This window comes from Neomonachus schauinslandi, chromosome 16 (genome assembly GCF_002201575.2).
Source record: "Neomonachus schauinslandi chromosome 16, ASM220157v2, whole genome shotgun sequence".
NCBI classification, from domain to species: Eukaryota; Metazoa; Chordata; class Mammalia; order Carnivora; family Phocidae; genus Neomonachus; species Neomonachus schauinslandi.
Window position 1 is genome coordinate 24,032,313 of NC_058418.1, and position 22,326 is coordinate 24,054,638.

Consider the following 22,326-nt stretch of genomic DNA (forward strand, 5'->3'; position numbering starts at 1 on the left):
TTGTGCTGACTATGAGTACTCTGTGGACACAATGAAATGAAAGCTAATTTAATGAACACACACACACAAAAGCATTATTATGCATCTTTCTGCATCATTGCTTGCTAAAATTTCAAATATTACTAGCGTTCCCATCAAAAAGGCTATCATATTAGAGTCAGAATTCCTTAATGGCAAACAAATTATGAAACAGGCTGATTGTAAATACCTGTACCTACAGTAGAAGAACTGCTTACTTTGTGAAGTAGTGTTATTGTCTTTGTTGTTCCCAGTATTACTGCATAAATGCTAAATTTGTGTTGTAAGAGTAATCATCTCTGGTTTCTTTTTTTACATTCCATTAGGGAAGAATATTTCAGGTTTCCAATTCAAGCTTTACACAAATGACATATAAGAGCACACAGAACCTAACCAAAGAAGAGAAAATTAAGTTAATGCTGTTTTCAATTTGCTTGTTTCCTAACTGCATTTTCTGAGTCTCCAAATATACTTAATGCTAATTTAAGAACCTGTATTAAAATTTTCTTCTTTTAAGGGGACAGCTTTTTGATAAGGAGTTGATATTATTTATACAGGTTTTGCTTTTAGATTTTCCAAAAGAAAAAAAAAATACATACATGAAGTAGTTTTCTTAGAATCAAGCCAAGTTGGCAAGGTTATCTCTGGTTAGAAAGTTATTTCCATCTCACTAGCATGAATACAAAGAAGCCTTCTGGTGATACTCACAGCTGAATAAAACATGTTGTAGTAAAGGAGTAGTTAACTGATCTGAGGACAAGAATTTTAACATCAGAATCATAAATTCCTATATACTGCAGCTTGGAAATTACAATTGAGCATGATGAAATTTTTCTGATTCTGAGGTTGAAAACGAACTTGGGATATTGAATTTGAGATCTAAACCTGTATCATCCTTCTTTTTGCTCTATATCTAGTCTGTGATTGAGTGCTAGAAAGAGTGCTATTTAGCAAAGTCTCTTAATAAAATTGAGAAGGCTAATGAATTGGGAATGCAGAATTGACTGTACTATGCATAAGCAACTTGGGCTTTTAAAAAGGAAGAAATTGAAAATAGTATCAATCAGTAAAAAAGCATTGGACCTTCTTTACTCTAAATGTATTGAATGTAGACAGATTTTGAGTGTAGATAGCATTTCCTTATGTTAAGACAAGTGTGAACAGAAATAGTCCAGGCCATACCTTCTCATCTGTTTCATGACCAAAAAGAAGAAACACTTCAAAGAAAGAGTCAATTTCTCTTTTCCCTGCTGAGCTCCTACAAAGGCAGTTAAGAACATACAAAATGTGTGTTGCAAACTATGAAACCAGATACTTTCTCTCCTGCTGAAAAAAGAGATGCTACATATTCATTAGCACTGTGACCTAGCTGTGTGTCATTTGGTTAACAAACTCACTTGGTTAAGATGAGTAAGATCTCGGAAGACTAAATCATTTAGTTGCTCTTAAGTGTTGTTTACTTGCCCCCAAGAACATCAAATTTCTATGGATGTTAATTGAGATTCCAGGCACCTTATTTACTAACAAAGTCTTATTTATTCATTAAAGGAGGCTTGGTTGGATATCTGCTTGACAGCATTTTGTGGGCAGTTAATTGGAGTTATCTGAAAATAATAGAACAGTAAATCTTTGAAATTATTCTATAATATGTGACTTTTACTAATTCAGGCCAGTTTGTATCCAGTGAAATCTAATAACAATATTTTGCTTTTATATATATATACCCTAATGAATAATTATCCAACAAAATTATGTGACTTTCATCCCATTGTTAGAGCAAAAAGACTCAATATGCTGTTTCTTGGCCTAAGACCTGAACTACCCAGTGTATTCTTAGAAAATGGTTAATTATTACAGTATTTTTTTCTTTAGAAAATTTAGATTTTAAGAAAATCAGTGGTTGCTATAAAATAGGTCAATAAATTATAAACATGTTTATTTTAAACCAGGTAAGACATATTTTAAGGTATAACATTTGACTTGTCTTAGAATAAAATGATCATTAGCTATACCTTTAATCGTTATTGGAATTTGGAAATTTAGAAACTGTCCATGTAAGAGATGATCAGTCTGTAGAACACAGTGTACCTTTTTTTTAAAACATTTTTTTATTTAAATTCAGTTAATTAACATATAATGTATTGTTGGTATCAGAGGTACAGGCCTGTGATTCATCAGCCTTACATAATACCCAGTGTTCATTATATCACATGCCCTCCTTAATGTCCATCACCCAATTACCGTATCCCTCCAGCCCCCTCCCTTCAGCAACCCTCAGTTTGTTTCCTGTGATTAAGCGTTTCTTATGGTTTCTCTCTCTCTCTGGTTTCATCTTCTTCTATTTTTTCCTCTCTTCCCCTATGATCCTCTGTTTTCTTTCTTAAATTCCACATATCAGTGAGATCATATGATACATGTCTTTCTCTGATTGACTTATTTCGCTTAGCATAATACCCTCTGGTTCCATCCATGTTGTTGCAAATAGCAAGATTTTGGGGTTTTTTTTGTGGCTGCATGATATTCCATTGTGTATATAAACCACATCTTCTTTATCCATTCATCTGTCAATGGACATCTGGGCTCTTTCCATAGTTTGGCTATTGTGGACACTGTTACTATAAACATTGGGGTGCAGGTGTCCCTTCAGATCACTACATTTGTATCTTTGGGAAGTACCTTTTTAAGTGTTTTGCAAAAATAACATTAAAAGTATTTATCACATAAAAAGTCACTTGAAAATCATGACCTTTGGATTGAATTTTTTTTTTGAGGTTAAGAAAATGAGAAATACAACAAAGTTAATGATAACTTACTCTAAAACTTCCCCAAAGCCATTACTTAATTTTAATATATGTTCTTATTCAATGTTTTTAAAAAGAGAAACTAACATACCAGTTGTTTAGCTTTAAAAAATATCTGACTTCTAGACTTTAGCTTTTCTTTTCAACATATATGCAGTTAACTTTCCTTATCCTGTATACATCAGACATTCATGATCATGACCTTCATTTAGGCACCACTATAAGATGCCAAATCATTAAAGATTAGAGCATTATATACTCTATAACTTAAGATAGGTGGATGGAAGAATTTTTTTTAGGATGGATACTTTGAAAACACTAATAATAAATAACAAGAGTTAAAACAAGGCATGTTCTCTGATTAAACTTGAAAATATTGAGCAATTTTTTAAAAGATTTAAATTATTTTAGAAGCAGAAAATGCAAGAGTGGGGGGCAGAGGGAGAGAATCTTCAAGTAGACTCCCCGCTGAGTGCACAGCCCAATGTGGGCCTCGATCTCATGACCCATGAGATCATGACCTGAGCTGAAATCAAGAGTTGGATGCTCAACCAACTGCACCACCCAGGTGCCCTGAAAATATTGAGCAATTTTAATTAACTACAACTTTCTCTCCAACACACACAAACTCCCAGAATATTCAGGTGAATGAAAATTTTCTTGAATTTCACAAAGGATTCTTTTTTTCTTTTTGAGGTGGGTGTTATTGAATTTCCTAGGAATGTTAATAAGGGACTTTTAAAGTGATAAAATAGATATAGAGGTACTTTAAAATATTCAAAATGTTATATACATATAAAGGTCCCAACTTAATTTCTTGGGTGTCTAATGTTCTTTGGTAAGTCATTATTTGGAATCCAATTTATTTTCCAGTAGAAACTATATTTTAAATGATTGTTAACACCTAGCACACTTGTAATCAACCATTTGATGTAGATTATTTCTCTGATATAATCATCTTTTTCCTTCACTTCCTTCTCTGCTAGTTTCTCTTCCTTTTTTTCTTCATCTTTTTCTTGGATTGTGATGGAAAGATTAACAGTTTTGGATTCATAAACTTAAGGAACTAGACAGTTCAGGATTTCAATGCAGTTTCTACAATTTACCACTTATATGACTTGAAGAATTTTCTTAACTTTCATATCATCAGTTTCTTTATTTTTATAAGAATTAACTGATGCAAAAATATACATAAAGCATTTACTGTAGGACAGATACATACTTAAATGGTTCTATTTCCTGTACTTCCTTCTACCCTCCCTCCCTCTCTCAGCCGCCATTTAGGAGATAGAATTTGTTAAAATGTATTTCATAGTTCTTATTAACCAGGCAACTCACGGTGCTCATGGGCCCTCCTTGTAGGTACCCCCATAGCCACAAAACATCACAAGAATAAAATGCTTCCCTAGTTGCTACTTAACCATTCGTCTTCTCCGTGATTTAGCAGCTATTTGTAGAGGCCTACTGTATGCTAGTCACTGATACCGAGTAGCTCTTACAGCAAGAATGTGACAACGTAGGAAATTTATCTGTCTCTCTGAGGGCAGCCTAGTTATTCTGATATACTACTTGCTTATTCCAATGTTTGTAACTAAGGTGAGTCCATTTGCATTTGATTTCAATCACAGTATTTTTTGCCCAGTTGACATCAGATATAAAAGCTACTGATTAAACCTGGAAATCTAATGCTTTTTAAAGCTAAAGTTAGTGATCAAGTGCCCCCTAGTGTGCGTGAGGACATAAGAAACTGGTCTTGATTTTCATTGGTCTCTTGACTTCAAATGCAGTTGACTCCTTCCTCCGTATAGCACATGGTTTTGGTACTGATCAGTTAAAGATAAAACGAACAGATAAGATTATACAGATATATTTCTATGTTGTGGTTGCTAAGAGATTTCCCAGCTGTTACACTTCAGGAAACTTCAAGCAGAAAGACATCGATTTCTAAGCACTTTTGTTATCTTTTTCATGGTATCTGTGTGCTGCTAGTGCCCTAAAGTGGGATTTCTGTGCATCCGGCATTATAAACATCTTGAGAGTGTATGTAACACAGTATGCCTTTAAAATCTTCACCTAAGAACATTTTCCTCCTTTAGCTTATTATATAAATTTCTGGCTTTCTTAAAACTAAACTTTTTAGTTGAATTTCTACTAGGGCTAGAAAACTTGTATAAAAATGTATGATCCCATGCTTAAATATATTAGTAAAATTGAATATAAAAGCAGTGATGCCTAGAGTCTGAGAAGACTGCATATATACTGCCAGACTGTTTCCCAGAAATACTAATAATACCTGCCTTAAAATGTATCCGATTCTGTGCTCTGTCCTTTGTAAGTATTATACTAGGTAACCCTCCTAGCTTCTTTATGAGATGGATGCCATATGTCATAACTGAGGCTCGGAAGAGTTTAGCAACTCACCCAAGGTCACATAGCCCATGACTGACACTTTACTGACTTATTCAGGAGTCTGCAGGGTGATTGTATCACCTCTAACCTTTGTGGCATTAAGTATGCCCATTAAAGATAAAAACCTTGCTAACTTAATAAGATATTAATTTGTATCCTGTTTTCATTTACATGCTTATTGTTTTTTTTTTCTTTTTTAAAGATTTTATTTATTTATTTGAGAGAGGGAGAATGAGAGAGAGCACATGAGAGTGGGGAGGGTCAGAGGGAGAAGCGGACTCCCTGCTGAGCAGGGACCCCGATGTGGGACTTGATCCCGGGACTCCAGGATCATGACCTGAGCCGAAGGCAGTCACTTAACCAACTGAGCCACCCAGGCGCCCCTACATGCTTATTGTTAAAAATATATTTCTTAGTCATTTTTTTGTCCTCTATGAATTGTCTGGTTTGCTTTGCCCATTTAACCTTGATTTTTATGGGTTTTCTTACCAGTCTGCATGAATGTTTTATATATTAGGTGTACTAAACCTCTTTGGTATTTTCCTAGTTTGTTTGCCTCTGAACTTTTTTGCATTGCTTTTTGATGAACAAAATTTAAAATCTTTATATAATTAGATCTATCATTATTTTTCAATTTAATTCTGGCCATGGAATTTAACATTTAATTTTAAGAAATCCATCCCTGTTAGTCAATTGAGTTAAAAACATTTATAAATTTGAATTTTTTTTTTTGGTATAGTGTATGAGGTTGAGGATCTACATTTTCTTTTTCTCTGTAGCTTATTTCTTAATACATGTGTTACTAATATGTGTCACGGCAGCTGAGAATCAGGCTTTGAAGCACATAATTTTACCCTATAAATTATCTGCTGAGCCTATTTAGTGTGTCCTCTATAATTTTGGTGTCATGGTAAAAAATACTTGCTCTGTTAAATTTCCTTTGAATTGTCATTTTATTAAAGAAACAAAAATTCTTCCTGATGTTTTCTTTTTACCCTCAATAATGACTGAAGGAAACCCGGTGTATTTTTCATAAAATTTCTATACACGAAAACATACAAATATTAATGAACGTAATCTGTTGTCTTTAAGGACAGCTGTGCCTATTTATAGAAATGCTTGATTATCTGTGAGGTTTGGTACCATACTGTGAAATGTAGAAAGCCATTGCTCTTTTATCCTTGTTCCCTTATTTTCATTTTACATATTCTGTAGTTGGTCGGGCACAAGTTCTTTCAGGCTTTCACTCTTCACTAGAAAGCCAGTGCCAGGGAATCGGCACAGTGAGGAACTCTGTTTTGCCTCCTGAATGTTAAAAATCAATGAAGTAAAAAAAAAAATGTCCATTAACCTGATCTTTTGAGACATTAGTCACTTTTACCATTATGGAAATTAAAGCAATGATTACAGCAATTGATGTTTCCAAATTTGCTAACCCACCAGCTTATTATTTTGTTTAATAAGTCTCTTAAAAATTTACAATACCTACTATATGGCAGATGCTGTGCTAGAAAATGGGGAATAGCCATACAGCCTGTGGGGTTATAGATGAGCACGTGGTATAAGTTGGAATGTCAAACTAGATATATAGATGCAGTACAAACAGAGAAATGAGAAGGAAATGCAAAGAAATAAGCGTTTTCAAGAGACTTGGTTAACTGTTTGATCCATATCAATTTTAATAGATTAGCATTTATTCTTTCCAAGGATATAAGATTTCTTAATTTTTCTGTCATCATTTATAAATAACAAAATAATAAAGATAGAATTTCATTTCTGTAGAAAGACAGTGAAACATTAATTATGTAAAATGCTTGTTGGTAGTGGAGATTTTTTCACATCTCAGTGATCAGACAAATGAGATAGGGAATAATTTGGTGCTATTTAGAATATCACTGTACTAATCAACCCTGCATCATGAGCTCAACTGATATTAATAAATAGAAATTATATGGCGGTATTTGCCATAATTAAGCCTATATTGGTTTGGTTTAAATTTTGCAAAAGTATACTTTTTTCAGAGGTAGAAGAATGTTCTGTGATTTGAATAGGAAAAATATAACCTGTCAAGGTCTAAATTATTTGTTTAATGTTTTCTTCTCTTGGTATCTTTTCCATCTGTGTTGTGTACAGTGTCAGTGTTCTTATAGGGTAAGATTAGTCTGGGCTATGAGCACAGACTCGAGAGAGAGACTGTGCTTGAATCTAAACTCTGTCATTTACCTGCTGTGTGCAAGTGGCTCAGCCCCTCCACGCCTCCATTTTGTCATCTGTAAAATGACGAGGTTGTGGTGAAGATTAATGAATTAGTTTACATGAAATGCTCAAATGCGGCGAGGAACACAGCACCGTGTGAGCGTTGCTGTGCTTCCTGTGGCAGAGGCAGCTGTGGCCGCGCTGTTCCTCCTCTTTCTTGTCATGCTATCAGTAATATCACTTTTATTATTATTAAAAACATCTTTCAAGAGTTATGAAAAACACCTTTGGTGATTTTGTCTAGTGGATAGCCTTGCTCATGTGCCCTCAAGTTAAACCGGAATAGAAATACCTGTATAATGAGAAGCATAACCCCAGCTGCGAAGAAATTTACAAGCGTTTCTGTGGTTGACTTTCTGCTCTGTTTTTCAGAATTATTCACTGACTAAAAGAAGTACCTAAAAAGCTATGGGAAATGAGGTGTATTTTTTTTTTTTAACTAAATTTTATACACAGGTGAATTTATAGGAAACTCAGCATGGTGTCATTTTTATGTAATCAGTAAAGAACTGAAGATCAAATATGAAATGAAGACATTTTCATAGCTTAAGTGCAGCAAAGTTGTGCTGATTCACTTTGGGAGAAGTTAAATTCTTTTTTTTTTTTAATGTTATTATTCAATTACCTTTACATGTCTGAGTATAACTAGGATAACCTTACAGATGTGCAGTTGCTGGGACAGAGTATGCCTGCTGTAAATTTGCATAGATACTGCCATCTTGCACTCCAACAAGGTTATGCAGAATTACATTTCAGTTTCTTCCCACCACACCTTCCTAGCATAGTCCTCTCCACGTCCATGGAGAATCCCTGCTCCATTGAGCCTTAGGTTCTGAATCTCTCTGAGGGGTGTTACAGCAGAAGACAGCAGAGAACCACTGATTTAATACCTTCTCCTTACCCTCTCCTTCCAAACACTCTAAACTGCCTTCATTGTTATGTCCTTGGATTTTATCCATAGTTGCCACAAGGAACTACCAGGTGAAAGGGCTTCCAGTACAATAGCAGTTGAAGCCATTGCTTTCATGCTGGTTAGTGCCCCAGGAAAAATGCCCTCAGAAATCTTCTAGAATTTAGTATCAGGAAACACTTTGTCTCCCCTTCATGAACTGGTTTCCTTTCTTGAGAGAATGCAAATACACTATTTTTAGAACAGCTTTATTGAGGTATAATTTACATACTATCTCAACCTATTTGAAGTTTAAATTCAGTGGTTTTTAGTTTATTCACAGAGAGTTGTACAACCATCACCAGAATTTTAGAATATTTTCATCACCCTTCAAAAAACCTCATACCCAGTTACTCCCCACTCATCCCTAACCTCATACCCAGTTACTCCCCATTCACCTTTTCCCCCAACACTGGACACTCACTAATCTACTTTCTATCCCTGTAGATTTGCCTATTCTGGACATTTCATATACTTTGAATCATATAATGTCTGGCCTTTGTGACTGGCTTTTTTCACTTAGCCTGTTTTCAAGGTTCATTGATGTATCAGCACTTAATTCCTTTTATGTTCAAATAACATTCCATTGTATGTACATACCACATTTGATTTATCCATTCATCTGGTGATGGACATTTGGGTTGTTTACATTTTTTTGCTTTTATGAATAATGCTGCTGTGAACTTTCATGTACAAGTTACTGTTTGACATGTTTTCATTTCTCTTGGGTATATACCTAGGGGTAGAATTGCTGAGTTATATGGTAACTCTGTGTTTAACATTTTGAGAAATTCCAGACTGTTTTTCAAAGTAACTGTACCGTAATGCATTCCATCTAACAATGTATGAGGATTCCAGTTTCTCTGCATCCTCTCCAACCATTGTTCTTACCTGCTTTTTGATAATAGCATCCTAATGGATATGAAGTGGTATCTCATTATGATTTTGATAAGCATTTCCCAAATGACTTAATGTTGTTGAGCATCTTTTCATGTGCTTATTGGTAATTTGTGTATCTTTTTTGGAGAAGTGTCTATTCAAGTACTGTGGCCATTTTTAAATTGTGTTGTCTTTTTTTATTGAGTCATAAGATTTTTTATATATATTCAAGACAGAAGTCCCTTAAAGATATATGATTTGCAGATATTTTCTCCCATTCTGTGGGTTATTTCACTTTTTTCATCATGTCCTTTGAGGTCCACAAGCTTATAATTTGACAGAGTTCAATTTATCTCATCTTTTCTTTGTTATTTATGTTTTGATTTTGTAGTTTTGGCCTCTTTGAATGAGTTGGAAAGCATTTCCCCTACTATTTTGGAAAAGTGTGTGAAAGATTGGTTTACTTCTTTTAACTGATAGAATTCACCAATGAAGCCATGATGTCCTGGGTTTTTATTTTTTTGTTTGTTTTTTCCAGAAGGTTTCAGTCACTTGTTATAAATGTGTTTATAGGGGCACCTAGGTGGCTCAGGGTTATTGATCTCAGGGTCCTGGAATTGAGCCCTGTGTCAGGCTCTCTGCTCAGTGGGGAGTCTGCTTCTCCCTCTCGCTCTCACTCTGTGTGCTCTCTCTCTCTCACTCAAATAAATAAAATTTGATGGGTTAGCCTGGTGATGGGTATTAAAGAGGGCACGTATTGAATGGAGCACTGGGTGTTATACACAAACAATGAATCATGGAACACTGCATCAAACACTAATGATGTAATGCATGGTGATTAACATAACATAATAAAATTAAAAAATAATAAATAAATAAAAATAAATCTTTATATTTTCTATTCCTTCTTGAATTAGTTTTGGTAATGTGTATATTTCTAGGAATTTGTTCATATCCATCTAGGTTATCTAAATTATTGGTGTACATTTTGTTCATAGTATTATCATATAATCCTGAAGGTCAGTGATAATGTTCGTAACTTCCATTCCTGATTTAGTAATTTGAGTCTTCTTTTTTTCTTGGTCAGTCTAGCTAAAGTTTTGTCCACTTTTGAGCTTTTCAAGAATCTACTTCTGGTTTCATTTATATTCCCTATTGCTTTTCTATATTCTATTTCATTAACTTCCACTCTAATCTTTACTATTTCTTTCCTTCTGCTTGCTTTTGATTTAGTTTTCTCTTTTCATCTGCTATCTTAAGATGGAAAAATAGGTTACTGATTTGAAGTTTTTCTTCTGTTTAGTATAGGCATTTACAGCTCCAGATTTTCCACTGAGCATTGATTTAGCTATATCCATAAGTTTTGGTATATGTGTCTTCATTTTCAGTCATCTCATCAGAACATGTATTAGCAACTATTTTCTAATTTCCCATTTGTTTTCTTCTTTGACTCATTGGTTATTTAGGAGTGTGTTAATTTCCACGTATTTATATTCTAGAAGAAATTATATATGTATATATGTATATGTATATATATTTAGAAGAAATTCTAAAATTTCTTCCTATTGATTGATTTCTAATTTCATTCTATTGTGGTCAGAATCATACTTTGTATAATTTTAATTCTTTAAATTTATTGAGGATTATTCTATGGCCTAGTATATGGAAGATATTCTATGTGCATTGGGGAGGATATATATTGTGCTCTTGTTGGATGAAGTATTCTATTGCTATTAGGTCTAGTTGGTTTATAGTGTTGTACAGATGCATTTTTGATAATGTCATTTCCTTTCTTTTTTTTTTTCAGCTGATGAATTAATCAGTCCTAAAGACATTGATCCTGTCCAGCGCTATGTGCCACTACAGAATCAACGTAACGTGAGCATGAGGTTTTCCAATCAAGTAAGGAGATTATTTTTTCTTAATTTAGACTCATCTAGGGACATTTAAAGGTTAATTAAAAAGAAATTTTATTCTGAATGGGTTTTTATTGCTTTTTCTGAGGGCAAGGCTTTTCTCTTTTTTGGTTAGTTAAGGTACTTGTGGTAAAAGATTATTTGTTAATGAAGAAGTATGAGTCAGTTGTATCCAACAGGATGTCTTCCAGGCAAATGTTTTCATCTTAACAGTGGTTGAGTTTAAGGTGTTAAATGCCTTCAGGAGGATATAGTATGTATGTGTGGGCAAGGGGATATATGAGGTAGAAGTGGGGTCCCATGAAAAGCCCTATGCTTAATGGCTCTCCATTTCTGTGTCTCTGTGACAGGACTGAGTGACTGACAGAGTGTTCTTAGTACTTGGTGACATGTTGGGTGAAGGAATAATTTAAAATTTTTTACATTTAGTAGCTATGGATTCAGACTGTGTTGTGTCAACAGAATAAGTGTTTGCAGGATCAGCAAGATTGATGTTGATTTGAGCAAACCCTCAAGTATTAAATGATACCAGTAATGAGGACTATTAAAATGAAAATGTTGTGGATTATGGAAACTGCCTGAGGAGAAAGGGAATGAACCTGAGTGTGTGCCCGGGATTCCAAACAGTTAACATTTATTTAATAAGAATAACAGCACTTCCAGAAGATAGGCTTATAAAATCAAAATGTTTCTTTTGAGGCACCTGGGTGGCTCAGTTGGTTAAGTTTCCAACTCTTGATCTCAGCTCAGGCCTTGATCTCATGGTTGTGAGTTTGAGCCCTGCATTGGGCTCCATGCTGGGCATGGAGCCTACTTCAAAAAAAAACCAAACCAAAACAAAAAACCCAAAATGCTCCTTATGTTTTTAAAAAAACATGCATATACATATAATACACACACACACACACACACACACAGAGACATACACACACACACACAAATAAATACTTGTTTTAATGAGAGAAAGGGAGAGCTATCCAGGTCCATTGGATTCTGTCACACTGTCTCTGTTTCTTTTGCTGGTCTTCAACAAAACATGTAATTACTCTGAGTGGTTTATAGATGAGAAGCTATTTGCGAGACTTGTAAATAAATGTTAAGATTTTCTGAAGAACATAAAATCCCTATGTTAATATGTGTTAGAATTTTTCACTGGCCTGTTTTGACTCCTTATAAGGTGAGGATTTGGCCTTTATCTTAGTTACCACTCATGTCAGTGTAGTACAAGGATACATTCTGTACAAATTTGAGATATGCAATTTCACTTGAAGAAATGGTAAAATAGGGAATACGTTTAACTTCCTATTACCCAGTGCTGTGACTGAGCCATTTTAAGACTAGTGTGTGTCATTTACATAGCATTTCACACGTGTTACTCACTTCTGTAGGGTAATGAAATTGCAAAGCCTTTTCTTAGAAAATAAAGTAATAGGCTACAGATTTGAGTTGTGGGGATAGGAGCCAGAGAGCATCAAAGCACATAACTAACAAAATCTACAATTTAAACAGTTATTTCATGCTTGATACATATAAGGAAAGCTGTGGGTTCTATGTAATTTTTGGCATGCAGTATACTTCCAACTCTTTCTCTCCCATTCAAGAAAGCTTATTAGAGTACAAGTGAGTGAGAGTGAATTTGATGGAGAATTCACTCTAGGTGTATTTTTTATATTGAAATCATTTTCTAATGTTGCTATTAAATTATCTATGCCATGCCTCCCAGGTGGAGCCACATCCTACATAAGAGATTTACTGTAGGGTAAGGACAGGGGCTTCTCTCTTGCAGCTTTGTGGGGATTACATCTGTGCAGAGTTGTGTACAGTTTCTGAGAAGGACATAATGGGAGGATTGACAGCAGAAAATTGCTGGGACCCATCATGCCCCACCTGTTGGCAGCTTGATTTTAGTGATATATAAAATGGTGAGGTGCCTTTGCCACTTTCTCGGCCATTTAAGCAATAGCCAAGACCAGACATGACCTTGTCTGTTGCTGGGACTGGGTGGCATTGACTGATGAAATAGAGAAGTAGACATAGCCCTCTGCTTGAAATGTTGGTATCAGAGACCTCTTGGTCATTATTATTATTATCTTTTAAAGATTTTATTTATTTGAGAGAGAGAGAGAACATCAGCAGGGGGAGAGGGAGAAGCAGGCTTCCCACTGAGCAGGGAGCCCAATGTGGGGCTTGATCCCAGGACCCTGGGATCCTGACCTGAGCCAAAGGCAGATGCTTAACCTACTAAGCCACCCAGGAGCCCCTCTCTTGGTCAGTATTGATCAGGTCAGACTTTGCAATTAAGTTATCTGGGGGGATTGGCCAGGTGCTTTAAACCCTACCAAATGGTGGGAAAAATGAGAAGAGTAGTAAAGTTCAGACAATTTCTGGAAACAAGAAAAGTCCCTGACTTCGAAGAAAGATGTGTCAGAGGTCCCCATTTATCCTTTGCCTCAGTGATTCACTAGATGAACTCACAGGATTTAGAAGCTCTGATACTTACAGTTATGATTTATTACAGTGAAAGGATGCAAGATAAAATCAGCAAAGGCACTCAGGGCAAGTCTTGAGGAAACCAGGCACAAGCTTCCCAGTGTCCATTCCCAGTGGAGTCATGTGAGACACAATTACCCAGCAACGATGTGTGAAAACACATACAAAGTGTTGCCAACCAATACTTGCTCAAGCTTGAATGTCTAGGGTTTTTATTGAGGGTCAATCATGTAGGCATGTAGCACCTGCATGATTGACCTTGGTTATTCAAGCTCTAGCTCCCTAGAGGGAAAAAAAAAACAAAAACAAAAACAGATGTTCACCATAAATCACATTGTTAGCATAAACCATCTGGACACACTGGTACAGTATGGCCCATGGCCTTAATTAAGCATGCAAAAACACTCTTATCTGACAGATCATTCCAAGAATCCAGCCAAGAGCCCATCCGGCAAATATTCCTTTCTTGGGAATGTTCAGGGTTTGAACAGCCCAGGTCTGATGAATCAATGCATTCCTTCACAGAAAGTTTATGGCAGAAGGAAGTTTCCAGAATCCAGAAAGCAAGGAGTGTGCCACAACTATAGAATTGTCCACTCCTTCAAGTATGCATAGATAGGGCTATTGGCAAATTACAAACCTAAAACATTGAGGACTAAATTGAGAGCTGTTGATTTTCTTAACAATACCCATAGCAAATTAATTTCACATAAAGGGAAGTTTTTTATACCTGGGTTTAAGACTGGGGTTGGAAAAGTGTGGTATCATCTGGGATGACCTTCCTCACTACTCTCTCACTAGTCAGAAATTGCTCTTTTCTTTTGATGTTACTTAAAGATAAAACAAATCCCCTTTTATAAGTAAGTTTAGAGGAGTAGAAAGAAAAGTATTGTAAATGACAGCAGATATACTTTATAGTATTGTGAGATTTTGACCCCCCAAAAAACCCCCAAAACCGACCTTTTCGAGATCTTAGAATGTAAGTTTCCAGAAATCAGAGAACATGTTTCATTTATGTTTATAGCTTCAGTACTTGTGATAGTATAACACCTGTTATATAGAAGGTAGTCAATGTTTAAGTTGAGTGTTTGAGTGTGCTTGAAGGTATGTGTGGGAGGAAGGTATGTCATGGGAAATAGTGGACTTCTCATGCAAATGTCTCTGAATTTATATCTCTAATACTAACCTCTTTCCTAATATTTAAACTTGAATTTCCAACTACTTGGTGATCATGTCTCCACAGATCTAGTATTTAAAATCCAACATTTCTGGACATATACTTATCTCCAGTTCATCTAGTTGTAGAAATTAAATATGTACAGCTTTTGTATGTCAGTCATATTTCAATAATGTTGTTTAAAAAATAAAACACATTCCTTTTTTATGAATTACAAAATTTAAAAAAAATTTTTATTTTAATTCTAGTTAGTTAATATACAGTGTTATATTAGTTTCAGGTGTACAATATAGTAATTCAACATTTCTACACATCACCCGGTGCTCATCACAGCAAGTCCCCTCCTTAATTTCCATCACCAATTTAACCCATCCCCCTACCATCCACTCTGGTAACATCAGATTGTTCCCTATAATTAAAAGTCTGTTTCTTGGGGCGCCTGGGTGGCTCAGTCATTAAGCGTCTGCCTTCGGCTCAGGTCATGATCCCAGGGTCCTGGGATTGAGCCCCGCATCGGGCTCCCTGCTCGGAGGGAAGCCTGCTTCTCCCTCTTCCACTCCCCCTGCTTGTGTTCCCTCTCTCGCTGTGTCTCTCTCTGTCAAATAAATAAATAAAATCTTTAAAAAATAAATAAATAAATAAATAAAAATAAAAGTCTGTTTCTTGATTTGACTCTCTCTCTCTCTCTTTTTCTCTCTCATTTTTTTTCTTTTGCTTGCATGTTTTGTTTCTTAATTCCACATATGGGTGAAATCATATGGTGTTTGTCTTTCTCTGACTTACTTCGCTTAGCATTATATTGCCTAGTTCCATTCGTGTCATTGCAAATGACAAGATTTCATTCTTTTTTATGGCTGAATAATATTTCATTGTGTATATATACCACATCTTCTTTTTCCATTTATCAGTCAATGGACGCATGGGCTACTTCCATATATTTGGCTACTGTAAATAATGGTGCTACACACAGAGGGGTACATGTATCCCTTTGAATTAGTGTTTTTGTATTCTTTGGGTAAATACCCAGTAGTGCGATTGCTGAATCATAAGGTAGTTCTATTTTTAACTTTTTAAGGAAGCTCCACACTGTTTTCCAGAGTGGCTACACCAGTTTGCATTCCCACCAACAGTGCACAAGTGTTCCTTTCTCTCCACATCCTCACTAACACCTGTTGTTACTTATGTTTTTGATTTTATCCATTCTGACAGGTGTGAAGTGATAACTCATTGTAGTTTTGATTTGCATTTCCCTGATGAGCAAAAACACATTTCTAATAGCAAATGTGTTATCTTCTCTCTTCAAATCGGTCTTTCTTTCCATAGTCCTTCTCTTGGGTAAGGACATTACCTTCAGTGGTCCCTTCTCATGCCAGTGGCTCTTCTGTCCAGATGGTTCTCATATTGGCTCTGCCTTCACAGTAGCATTCATATTTGTCTCTTCATATTCAGCCCCACTGCCATGTACCACTTAGACTTCATTACTACTCAATGGCATGGTTTTAATAATCTCTCTCTGACTCCAGTCCCTCTGTTTATTCTCAGTGCTTGAGAATACATGATCTTTTAAAGCCTGGGTCCATTAGTGGAATTTCTTGCTTAAAACCTTCCATGATGGGACACCTGGGTGGTGTAGTCGGTTAAGCGTCTGACTCTTGGTTTTGGCTCAGGTTGTGATCTCAGGGTTGTGAGATCCAGCCCTGAGTCGGGCTGTGCACTCTGTGTGGAGTCTGCTTGAGATTGGGTCTCCCTCTCCCTGCCCCTCCTGCTTGTGCACGCACTGTCTCTCTCTCTCAAAAAAAAAAAATAAATAAATAAATCTTAAAAAACAGAAACAAAAAACCTTCCATGACTCCCTACTCTCTTCAGGTTAGCTTCTAAACTCCATATCCTGACATTTAAGGTCCTACTCAGCACCTCAGTTTCTTGTTTTTCATCTGTATCTTGCAGTTTCTCCAAATTTCTCCCAAGCCTTCTGTACTACAGTCTCAGCAGACTTGCTGATCTAATAAAACACCTTGCCGTCACCCACTTCCGGGCCTCCACACTCAGTGCAACCTTCATCCTGAAACCCTGGCCTCTTTTCAGCCAGAATCCTTAAAATCTAAGCCCCAGACAGTGCCTCTTTTTTTGAATACATATAAAAATTATATAAATGCATATATAAAAAGTGAAATAATGCAGCTGAGTGCAATTGCATTACATTACATTGGGAGTATTGGCCATTTCACCATTTTCCTATCTCCAGAAAAGTCTTTTTTTAAAAAAACCATACCTGTTTTCACCTCTGTCTCCAAATTTCTGAGTAATGTAGATATAACTCTTTTTGCTTGATATTTTACCTTTGCACAGTTTCTGTTGTTTCTTTGTTTGTAAAGGGTATACCTCAACCTCCCTTCCATCTTAATCTAATATTTAGTAGTTATTTTTAATTCTTTTATTTATCACCTTTGTTACTCTACACATTGTAATAAAACCACATTTTGGGGGTCATATCCTTTTGGGAAGAATGTCTTTATTTTTGGTGTCCCAAAATTTCTATTTTTTTGTAGGTCTTATTTGTATTTGCTCTGCTTGACACTTGGGCCTTTTCAGTTTGTGACTCTCTTCAGCTGTGGGAAATTTTCTTAAATTATTACTTTATTTTTTCTATTCTTTCTGTTAGGGTTCCTTTATTAGTCAGATCCTAGTCCTATAGGAATGATCCCCTGAATCTCTTCCTTCTTTTTTTTCAAATGGTTTCTGTTTCTTTGGCTTTTTTGTTTGTTTGGTTTGGTTTTTGGATTTTTTTTTCCTCTATATTCAGAGACTCTTCCTCAATTTTTTGTTCCAGCCCTTCTGTTGAATTTTTTTTCAAAGTCGTACTTTTAATTTTTTTTAATTTATCTTTTAATTTTATTATGTTATGTTAATATTACATACATACATTACATCATTACTTTTTGATGTAGTGTTCCATGATTCATTGTTTGCATATAACACCCAGTGCTTAATTCAGTACCTGCCCTCTTTAATACCCATCACCAGGCTGACCCATCCCCCTCTAGAACTCTGTTTGTTTCTCAGAGTCCATAGTTTCTCATGGTTCGTCTCCCCCTCCGATTCCCCCCCCTTCATTTTTCCCTTCCTGCTATCTTCTTCTTTTTTTTTTTTTAACATATAATGTATTATTTGTTTCAGAGGTACAGGTCTGTGATTCAACAGTCTTACACAATTCACAGTGCTCACCATAGCACATACCCTCCGCAATGTCTATCACCCAGCCACCCATCCCTCCCACCCACCACCACTCCAGCAACCCTCAGTTTCTTTCCTGAGATTAAGAATTCCTCATATCAGTGAGGGCATATGATACATGTGTTTCTCTGATTGACTTATTTCGCTCAGCATAATACCCTCCAGTTCCATCCACGTTGTTGCAAATGGCAAGATTTCATTCCTTTTGATAGCTGCATAATATACCATTGTATATATATACCAAATCTTCTTTCTCCATTCATCTGTCGATGGACATCTTGGCTCTTTCCATAGTTTGGCTATTGTGGATATTGCTGCTATAAACATCGGGGTGCAGTACCCCTTCAGATGCCTACATTTGTATCTTTGGGGTAAATACCCAGTAGTGCAATTGCTGGGTCGTAGGGCAGCTCTATTTTCAACTTTTTGAGGAACCTCCATATAGTTTTCCAGAGTGGCTGCACCAGCTTGCATTCCCACCAACAGTGTAGGAGGGTTCCCCTTTCTCCACATCCCTGCCAACATCTGTCCTTTCCTGACTTGTTAATTTTAGCCATCCTGACTGGTGTGAGGTGGTATCTCATTGAGGTTTTGATTTGGATTTCCATGATGCCGAGCCATGTTGAGCACTTTTTCATGTGTCTGTTGGCCATTTGGATGTCTTCTTTGGAAAAATGTCTGTTCATGTCTTCTGCCCATTTCTTGATTGGATCATTTGTTCTTTGGGTGTTGAGTTTGATATGTTCTTTATAGATTTTGTATACTAGCCCTTTATCTGATACATCATTTGCAAATATCTTCTCCCATTCTGTCAGTTGTCTTTTGGTTTTGTTGACTGTTTCTTTTGCTGTGCAAAAGCTTTTTATCTTGATGAAGTCCCAATAGTTCATTTTTGCCCTTGCTTCCCTTGCCTTTGGCGATGTTTCTGGGAAGAAGTTGCTTCGGCTGAGGTCAAAGAGGTTGCTGCCTGTGTTCTCCTTTAGGATTTTGATGGACTTCTGTCTCACATTGAGATCTTTCAACCATTTTGTGTGTGGTGTAAGGAAATGGACCAGTTTCATTCTTCTGCATGTGGCTGTCCAATTTTCCCAACACCATTTGTTGAAGAGACTGTCTTTTTCCATTGGACATTCTTTCCTGCTTTGTCGAAGATTAGTTGACCATAGAGTTGAGGGTCCATTTCTGGGCTCTCTATTCTGTTCCATTGATCTATGTGTCTGTTTTTGTGCCAGGACCATACTGTCTTGATGATGACAGCTTTGTAATAGAGCTGGAAGTCCAGAATTGTGATGCCGCCAGCTTTGCTTTTCTTTTTCAACATTCCTCTGGCTATTCGGGGTCTTTTCTGGTTCCATACAAATTTTAGGATTATTTGTTCCATTTCTTTGAAAAAAGTGGATGGTATTTTGATAGGGATTGCATTAAATGTGTAGATTGCCCTAGGTAGCATTGACATCTTCACAATATTTGTTCTTCCAATCCATGAGCATGGAACGTTTTCCCATTTCTTTGTGTCTTCCTCAATTTCTTTCATGAGTATTTTATAGTTTTCTGAGTACAGATCCTTTGCCTCTTTCGTTAGATTTATTCCTAGGTATCTTATGGTTTTGGGTGCAATTGTAAATGGGATCGACTCCTTAATTTCTCTTTCTTCTGTCTTGTTGGTGTATGGGAATGCCACTGATTTCTGTGCATTGATTTTATATCCTGCCACTTGACTGAATTCCTGTATGAGTTCTAACAGTTTTGGAGTGGAGTCTTTGGGGTTTTCCACATAAAGTATCATATCATCTGCAAAGAGTGAGAGCTTGATTTCTTTGCCAATTCGTATGGCTTTTATTTCTTTTAGTTGTCTGATTGCTGTGGCTAGGACTTCTAATACTATGTTGAATAGCAGTGGTGATAGTGGACATCCCTGCTGTGTTCCTGACCTTCGGGGGAAATCTCTCAGTTCTTCCCCATTGAGAATGATATTTGTTGTGGGTTTTTCATAGATGGCTTTTAGGATATTGAGGTATGTACCCTCTATGCCTATACTCTGAAGAGTTTTGATCAAGAAAGGATGCTGTACTTTATCAAATGCTTTTTCTGCATCTATTGAGAGGATCATATGGTTCTTGTTCTTTCTTTTATTAATATATTATATCACATTGATTGATTTGTGGATGTTGAACCACCCTTGCAGCCCAGGGATAAATCCTACTTGGTCATGGTGAATAATCCTTTTAATGTACTGTTGGATCCTATTGGCTAGTATTTTGGTGAGAATTTTTGCATCCATGTTCATCAAGGATATTGGTCTGTAATTCTCCTTTTGGATGGGGTCTTTGTCTGGTTTGGGGATCAAGGTAATAGTGGCCTCATAAAACGAGTTTGGAAGTTTTCCTTCCATTTCTATTTTTTGGAACAGTTTCAGAAGAATAGGTATTTATTCTTCTTGAAATGATTGGTAGAATTCCCCTGGGAAGCCATCTGGCCCTGGGCTTTTGTTTGTTGGGAGATTTTTGATGACTGCTTCAATTTCCTTAGTGGTTATAGGTCTGTTCAGGTTTTCTATTTCTTCCTGGTTCAGTTTTGGTAGTTGATACATCTCTAGGAATGCATCCATTTCTTCCAGGTTATCTAATTTGCTGGCATAGAGTTGCTCATAATATTTTCTTATAATTGTTTGTATTTCTTTGGTGTTGGTTGTGATCTCTCCTCTTTCATTCATGATTTTATTTGTTTGGATCATTTCTCTTTTCTTTTTGATAAGTCTGGGAGGGGTTTATAATCTTGTTAAGTCTTTCAAAGAACCAGCTCCTAGTGTCGTTGATCTGTTTTACTATTCTTTGGTTTCTATTTCTTTGGTTTCTGCTCTGATCTTTATTATTTCTCTTCTCCTCCTAGGTTTAGGCTTTCTTTGCTGTTCTTTCTCCAGCTCCTTTAGGTGTAGGGTTAGGTTGTGTATTTGAAACCTTTCTTGTTTCTTAAGAAAGGCTTGTATTGCTATATACTTTCCTCTTAGGACTGCCTTTGCTGCATCCCAAAGATTTTGAACAGTTGTGTTTTCATTTTCATTCGTTTCCATGAATTTTTTTAATTCTTCTTTAATTTCCCGGTTGACCCATTCATTCTTTAGTAGGATGCTCTTTAGCCTCCATGTATTTGAGTTCTTTCCGACTTTCCTCTTGTGATTGAGTTCTAGTTTCAAAGCATTGTGGTCTGAAAATATGGAGGGAATGATCCCAATCTTTTGGTACCAGTTGAGACCTGATTTGTGACCTAGGATGTGATCTATTCTGGAGAATGTTCCATAGGTACCAGTGAAGAATATGTATTCTGTTGCTTTGGGATGGAATGTTCTGAATATATCTGTGAATTTGGTCCAGTGTGTCATTTAAAGTCTTTATTTCCTTGTTGATCTTTTGCTTAGACGATCTGTCCATTTCAGTGAGGGGGGTGTTAAAGTCGCCCATTATTATTGTATTGTTGTCGATGTGTTTCTTTGCTTTTGTTATTAATTGCCTTATATAATTGGCTTCTCCCATGTTAGGGGCATAGATATTTACAATTGTTAGATCTTCCTGTTGGATACACCCTTTAAGTAGGATATAGTGTCCTTCCTCATCTCTTATTATAGTCTTTGGTTTAAAATCTAATTTGTCTGATATAAGGATTGCCACCCCAGCTTTCTTTTGGTGTCCATTAGCATGGTAAATGATTTTCCACCCCCTCACTTTCAATCTGGGGGTGTCTTTTGGTCTAAAATGAGTTTCTTGCAGACAGCATATTGATGGGTCTTGTTTTTTAACTCAATATGATAGCCTGTGTCTTTTGATTGGGGCATTTAGCCCATTTACATTCAGGGTAACTATTGAAAGATAGGAATTTAGTGCCATTGTATTGCCTGGAAGGTGACTGTTACCGTATATTGTCTGTGTTCCTTTCTGGTCTATGTTGCTTTTAGGGTCTCTCTTTGCTTAGAGGACCCCTTTCAAGATTTCTTGTAGGGCTGGTTTCATGTTTGCAAATTCCTTTAGTTTTTGTTTGTCCTGAAAGCTTTTTATCTCTCCTTCTATTTTCAATGAGAGCCTAGCTGGATAGAGTATTCTTGGCTGCATGTTTTTCTCATTTAGTGCTCTGAATATATCCTGCCAGTCCTTTCTGGCCTGCCAGGTCTCTATGCATAGGTCTGTTGCCAATCTAATGTTTCTA

The 22,326-nt window shown here is 36.2% G+C and overlaps 1 protein-coding gene across 3 annotated transcripts in view; it reads left to right on the forward strand.

Annotated features, from left to right (window-relative positions):
• Window positions 1-22,326, forward strand: part of PHKB (phosphorylase kinase regulatory subunit beta) — a 300,058-nt gene that overhangs the window by 182,976 nt on the left and 94,756 nt on the right. For all 3 annotated transcript variants that reach the window (XM_021705835.2, XM_021705837.2, XM_021705836.2), the window contains one exon: window positions 11,120-11,214. In XM_021705835.2, the coding sequence (XP_021561510.1) occupies window positions 11,120-11,214 (95 nt within the window). The remainder of the gene's footprint in view (window positions 1-11,119; window positions 11,215-22,326) is intronic.